Source organism: Penaeus monodon, chromosome 37 (assembly GCF_015228065.2).
Source record: "Penaeus monodon isolate SGIC_2016 chromosome 37, NSTDA_Pmon_1, whole genome shotgun sequence".
NCBI lineage: Eukaryota > Metazoa > Arthropoda > Malacostraca > Decapoda > Penaeidae > Penaeus > Penaeus monodon.
In genome coordinates, this window is record NC_051422.1 from 5,710,298 (window position 1) to 5,717,797 (window position 7,500).

At 42.2% G+C, this 7,500-nt stretch overlaps 1 protein-coding gene across 1 annotated transcript in view; it reads left to right on the forward strand.

The window, feature by feature from the left end:
* The window catches only part of LOC119596289, a 31,253-nt gene that overhangs the window by 23,106 nt on the left and 647 nt on the right, over positions 1-7,500 (forward strand). The window contains exons 2-6 of the mRNA XM_037945457.1: positions 2,630-4,719; positions 4,920-5,021; positions 6,208-6,369; positions 6,560-6,739; positions 7,228-7,500. The exon at positions 7,228-7,500 is cut by the window's right edge and continues 647 nt beyond it. Coding sequence (XP_037801385.1) covers positions 2,909-4,719; positions 4,920-5,021; positions 6,208-6,369; positions 6,560-6,739; positions 7,228-7,500 — 2,528 coding nt within the window. The 5' untranslated portion in view covers positions 2,630-2,908. The remainder of the gene's footprint in view (positions 1-2,629; positions 4,720-4,919; positions 5,022-6,207; positions 6,370-6,559; positions 6,740-7,227) is intronic.

Genomic DNA, 7,500 nt, shown 5'->3' on the forward strand with positions numbered 1-7,500 from the left:
AGAGAGAGAGAGAGACACTCTGTCGAGAGAGAGAGAGAGAGAGAGAGAGAGAGAGAGAGAGATAGACACTCTGTCGAGAGAGAGAGAGAGAGAGAGAGAGAGAGAGAGAGAGAGAGAGAGAGAGAGAGTTAGATAGATAGATAGAGAGAGAAATAGATAGGTAGGTAGACAGATAGATAGATAGATAGGTAGACAGAGAAAAAGAGTGAGAGTAACGTTGCTAGAGTGATAATGATACAAAAGATAAATATAGAGATACACTGGTAGATAGACAGACATATAACTAGACAAACAAGGCAGACAGACAGAGAGAGAAAAAAAAACACAATTATTATGTGATAGATATAACGAAACATGAAGATGAAAAACAATTTCTTATTCAACAAGATTTATTTATCTTTATTCAACACAGCTTTCCCATTTGCTCTGTACGTTAAAAATAAGTTTCCTGTTTAGAGCCAAACTTTATCTCTACCCTTACCAACACTGAACAGATAATTGGAAAGTTCAGTGTATTTAGTATCCGTTGTTTGACTGGTTCGGATCAATTAAGCTATGTTAACAATACACACAGTCTAGTATTACTGTTAGCGAAAAACAACACAGTTTTCTTATATGGTATAGAGTATGCCTATGTGTGATGGGAAGGTTAAGATAATCGGAATTCAACACTACATCTCAGATTAAAGATAAACACACACACACGCACTCACGCACGCGCACATGCACATGCACATGCACGCACACACACACACATGTACAATCTCATTTCCTTTTCGGCTAGGAATGGATGATGATTATTCCTGTATTTTCATTATTACTATTACCATTATCATTATTATTGTTTTCATTATCATTGTTATTATTATTATAATTTTTATTTACCATTATTATTATTATCTTTATCACTCTCATTATTTCTATTACTATTATTATTATTATTACCGTCCTGTTTATTATTATTATTATTATTATTATTATTATTATCATTATTATTACTTTTGTCACTGTTAGCATTGCAATTATTATCACTGTTCTTCTTCTTCTTATTATTATCGCTATTGTCACTGATATAATTGCAACTATTATCACTTTTCTTATTATTATGATCATTATCATTATTATTATTATCATTCTATTCTAATTTCTTAATCTCTCGACGAAAACATTGTCTGTGGCCTTTGGTTTGTGAAAAAAAAATGTGTTCTCGTCTTGAAGGATTTTTCTACAGCATGCTTACACACCGTCATATATACGCGTGTGTACGCGTTTATGTCCTTTATTGTGTGAGTATTTGTGTGTAAGTGTGTAAGTGTGTATGTGACGATAACAATAGAATTAACGGATGTGTTATTTATCTTCTTCGTCGACAAAACTCTCTTGAACAACTTGAGTGATCTAGAACTATCATTTTTAAGTTCGAGCCTCAGTTTTCTCCCACCCTTAAAAGAGAACTTATAGATACGTTGGTGTTTTATAGATACATTCGTGTACATTTTTAGAACCCCCCCCACACATACATGGTTCTTTCACCTTCAGAAAAATATCGGCATTTCTATCTCTTCATTTGTACGATCATTAAAGAACAATAACCAAAGGATATACACTGATTTTGACATATAATAAATTGTCGACATCTTAGTAAGCGCATTCCAAATATGAATTGTATTTAATGTTGCCAACGCGAACAAATAGATCACTTTTTAATACATGAGCAGCATAATCATCGTTATTCTTTCGAAAAAAAACACACATTTAAATCTCTGCAACACGGGAAATTCCAAGAACATTTTTGGGTTTCGGAATAATTATATACCCCCCCCCAAAAAAAAAGAAAAAAAAAGAAAAAAAAAGAAAGATTAACTCGGCCGTAAAAAATCACTATGCTCTTGTTTTAAAATGAAATTAATTAGTATTTCTGCGAGATGATAGATTACAAATTAAATATGATATATATTTTTTTCGTATTCTATTTCATATGTTGGTAGAATGTCCTGATGTAAATCTGATAACAATATCGCTGTTTGAATGCATTTTAATTCAACATGCAAGTTGGGCCAAAGTACCTGGATTTTAGAGGATCCAATACAATTTATTCTGGATGGATCTGACGATATCCTTAGTAGCAAATGTACATTTCAGAACACTAAATAGTTATTTTTTATCTAGTACTACGACTAATCAGCCAATATTTTCTAATGAATATTTGTAGCGAAATGACAGATTGAATCTTGTTAACATTCATAGTGATCTATAAATATGTATTTCATACTAATTATATATCAGTTATATATCTTGTGATTATATTTTATATTTTTATATTTCTATGATAACTGGATTCACAGATGCATATTGAGTATCATCCCAATTCGGTGTAAGTTTACATAGTGTTGTGGGCAAATATATTGCTAGAATAGCGTCTACAAACTGAATCAATTTTACCTTGTTGAGTGAAAATTGATTTACATTTCATTCAATCACCAACACATGCAGCTTAATTTTAATATTGCTGATCATAGAACGTGTGTCTGATTATCCATTCATTACTCTTGAAATCATTATGCATTTTTTTTAGTCTTTAAACTGAAAAAAATCCAGTTTCAAGATTGTCCCTTTCTTATCATTCCAGGTTCTGCCAGCTATGTCATCTCTACTTCATTCATGTCTGGCTTCAGTGATACCTGTTTGTGATGGCCAAACGCCCATTGCATACTGACCTGATGCAACATGTAGATTGCTTGCAAGGTTCGCCATCTCACGCTGAATGCAAACTGGTCTTGCCTCTGTCCCCACGAAGATCAACCGATGCAGTGACACACAAGTGGTGGTGGAAAAGCGAGCGGGAAAGATGTGGGCGGCATGGTGACAGTGACGCCCACGATCCAAGGCTTACATCACCGGACAGACCATGAGCAAGCCGCAGGGTAGTCGCAGCCCTTTGTATTTGCCCAGGACGCGAGCGGTTTTGGCGTGGGCGTGTATGTGGGTTTGGGTCCTGCTGGAGGTCTCGGCGGAGTGCCCGAAGGTGTGCGAGTGCAAGTACCGCGGCGGGAAGGAGCTGGTGGTGTGCCGCAACGCTCACTTCATCGACATCCCTCGCGGTCTCCCTCCCAGCACCCAGGTGCTCGACCTTCGCCACAACAACCTCAAGATTCTTCCGCGCGATGCTTTCGTCTACTCGGGCCTCGTCAACCTCCACAAGGTCTGGCTCAACTACTGCAAGCTGATGTGGCTCGAGGACGGCGCCTTCCGCAAGGTGGCGAACGTCCTCGAGCTCGACCTCAGCAACAACAACCTCCGCTCGGTGCCCTCGGGAGCGCTGAAGGACCTGGGTCGCCTGAGGGAGCTGAGGATTGCGGACAACGATCTCAGTACTATCACGAATTCAGCATTCAAGTACTCCCTAAGTTTAGTCCAGCTGGATCTTAGCCAAAATAGAATAGCGACTATAGAACCTGGGGCCATAATGATTCTCAAGAACCTAGAGGTGCTCAACATAGCCGACAACAAGCTAACGGCATTAGACGGGAGCGAACTGCGGCCACTGTCTCTGCTGAGCGTCATTCGCCTCGAGGGCAACCCGTGGCACTGTGACTGCCACTTGCGGTCGCTGCGGCAATGGTTCTATGACCGCAGCATGGCAGCTTCGGTCCCCCCCTCGTGCTCGAAGCCTCGCTGGCTGATGGGGAGGGACTGGCAGCTTTTGGAGAACGAGGAATTCATCTGCGTGCCCAAGGTGACTGCCATTGCTCCAAGGGTGCTCGCTGCCTATGGCGAAAATGTGTCACTGTTGTGTAATGTAGAGACAGAGGTAGAGACAACTATATTCTGGTTGTTTGGCGACAGCCCGGTGTACAACACGAGTGAAGTTGAGCAATATGAAGTCTCGGAACTTCTGTCTCCCAATAACACGACGTACATCTCCAACTTCACCATAACGGACATCGCGCCCGAGGACCAGGGCGTGTACCGGTGCGTGGCGGAGAACAGGGCGGGGCGCGGGGAGACCAACTTCACGGTGCAGGTCTCGCACGAAGTCGCTGAAGTTCGAGTAGCAAACATTGAAGAAACTTCTTATATGACAGAAGGCCTACTAGGCGGTATTGCTACATCTGTATCAGTGTTACTGCTTGCTTGTAGTCTTTTATACTGTAAATTTCGTAGTGCAAGAGTGCATGAGCCGGAACAGAAGGTCGAAGAATCCCCGGAACCGCAAAGCTCCACCTGCGACGCCCAGCACAAGTTCGCTGGCTACCACATCATCCCTTCGTGCGACTCGGAGGAGGCCCAGGCGCCGCGCGACGCCGAGGTGCAGCAGGCGTGGGCCTGCAGGGAGGTGTCCAGCAGTGACTCGAGCCGGCCCACGGAGGTTAGCATTGAGCCCGGACTCATGCAAGACCCGTCACCGCAGGGACCCAGCGCCCTGACCATGGCCCCCAGCAGCGTCTCATTCGTCCAAATCCCCAAGATGGAAGCGGCCTATACCCTCAACCTCCCGGAAGAGCGAGGGCGCTGGAAGAACTTCACCTGCGGCAACAGAATGTGCGGCCGCTCGGTGTCCCAGGCGTCCCTCCGGGACAGTGAACAATACCCCGACCTGCTGGACCTCCCGCACTCCCAGCTGACGCAGCTACAGAAGCAGCCGCAGCAACTTCACTCGATTCAGACCCAGGATGGAGTTGAGGTTCAGACCACCAGCCCAGCCTTCTGTACTAGACCGTGAGTAGAGAAAAGTTCGTCGAATTAATCTTTTAATGCTTCTACCTCCTCCTCTGAGTATCCTCTTAACTCTCTCCTTTATCATCTTGCATTCCCACTATTTATAGCAGATCCCCCAGGTTCTCAGGTCTATCCACCTGTAAATAATAGACTACATATATAAAGAGACACTCGATAAACAGACGCCTTTACGCCCGTAGAAGGACCCGCAGTGACGCCGTCTGTAGGTCAGCGTCGGTCCGACAGACGTCCTCAACACAGGCATCTCCTCAGAATAACCAGCAAGACCCATCAGACTATAGGTTAGTGGAGACTCTTCTTCCTTTGTTGAAGTGCCGATGCTGAATTCCTTGTGAGCTAAAGTGTAGGCGGTTTCTGCATATTCAAAATTTGAGATATGTGTAGAGGTATTCACTGCTAATGGGGAATGCTGCTGTTTAACAAAGGACATTTCGTTTTCATAATAACAATGGCGTATTAAGGTTTGTTGTTCGCTAATAATAGGGGATCTGCACTCCGATCTTGTTCTGTCCTGTACTCTACAATATGCATGACGCACTTACATTTACTCCAAATGACAATTAATAGTTTAGTAATGCAACAAGAATTTAAGTACTCTTGAGGTAGAATCCTTACTTATTATTATCATAATTATCATCATCATCAATCATCATCATCATCATCATCATCATCATCATCATCATCATCATCATCATCATCACATCATCATCATCATCACATCACCATCACCATCACCATCACCACCATCACCACCACCATCACCACCACCACCATCACCATCACCATCACCATCACCATCACCATCACCATCACCATCACCATCACCATCACCATCACCCATCACCACGTCTCGTCATCGTCAATCATCATCATCATCATCATCATCATCATCATCATTTTTGTAATTATTATTACCAGTATTGTTATCATTAGTATTAATATTATTGTTAGTATCATTATTATCAATTTTACTATAATAATAATGACAGTAGTAATAATAATATTATTATTATCATTATTATTACTACGACTGCTACATTACTACCACAAATAATGAAAATAATAATGAATAATAATAATAATAATAATAATAATAATAATAATAATAATAATAATAATAATAATAATAATAATAATAATAATAATAATAATAATAATAATAATAATAATAATAATAATAATAATAATAATAATAATAATAAAAAGAAATAATAATTAATGGTAAAACACTCTTCCGTGCTGATACTATGGAAGGAAAACCCACAATACAAAAACTAGATCTCGTTTTTGTATTGTGGGTTTTTCTTTCAACAACAATAATAATAATAACAATAATAACAACAATTATTATTATTACTATCATCCTTATTGCTATTATCATCCTTTTTATTATCGTCATTATCATTGTTGCTATCACTGCTATTATCATGATCATTTAACACTGTCTACCCAACCAATTCCCTTCAGGTCCTCCAGTGCTCTCAATCTCGCCCTTAGCGAAGCAGCATCCAACGCGTACGCTCACGCCCACGCCCACCTGCCCATGAGCAGCCATCAGTGTCTTCCCACGCCGCCCATGCTGGAGAGTCACGACCCGAGGGCGCTGCGACAACTTGTGGCATCCCAGAGGTTATAAGAGAGGCTGTTGTGTGTGTGTGTGTCTTCATTATATGCAGATTAACGCTCATCCACTTTCATATCATGCAGGAATTAGTCGAGCCTCGTCGTTTGCCATTCAACAGGATGTGCAAATCCAATTTTGTTCTGGTCCTGTTCCCTGTTATTAAATCGCGTTTTTGTTTTCTCTCTGTGTGCACAGGACCGACTGCACGCCCGCGGGAGGTGCGTGCAAACATGCTGACACGGCGGACCCTTACCACTTCGAATACCACGCGGCTCAGCTCGAGAAGTTCCTGCAGGAGTACCGCTGTCTCCAGGCGCAGCTCCTCCACATGAAGCAGTCGTATGAGGCGCATAAAAGGGCAGGTTCCATGCCGAGGTGAGAGCTTTAAGGAGAAAAAAAAAAACGTTTTGATGTGTTTATTTCCATGTGGTTGAGTACTGGTTTAGTATACTGGTTTATGCAAATTGTCTTTTGTTAAAAGCATTAGGAGCTTTATATCGGATTAAACTCATTAATATTTCAACTTCACTCTGTTTCTACAGAGCTGGCGATTATGCTCTGACGTTTTGCTTTGTTTATTTTGATGGTAATACCAGTTTATTTAAATTGCATTTTGTTATGTATTAATAACTTTGTGTCGGGTTAAACCCATTCCTATTTCTGTATTGCTCCCTTTCTTTATGTCTGGTTGCTATGCTGTTTGTGCTCGTATATCTCGCATATTACAGGTTGCTTATCCGCCAATGCGTGTGTGCGTGTGTATGCAAATTTCTTTATGTGTTGTATGTCTTTCTAGTCTATTTTTTTTACCACAGCATATCTTATTTTGTTAATATTTTCCAATATTTCGTCACCTGCTTCAGGTTGGACTGCTGCTCCCAGGTAGGCGAGGGCGCCCAGGGCAGCCCCGTGCCTGCCCTCCCCAAGGAGGTCTGCTGCGCCTGCACCTCCCACTCGCCCTTCGTGGGTCATCCCGCAGAGGGCGCAGAGAAGGCCCCGCAGGCAGCTTCTGTCGTGTCCGGATACCCAGGGGGACAGCAGCTCAGCTCCCCCTGCGGCTTCACGGCGGAGAGCGACGTGCCCCAGCCCGTGCCCTGCGGGTATGCGGGGCCCAGCGGCATGTCGCCAGTGTGCCC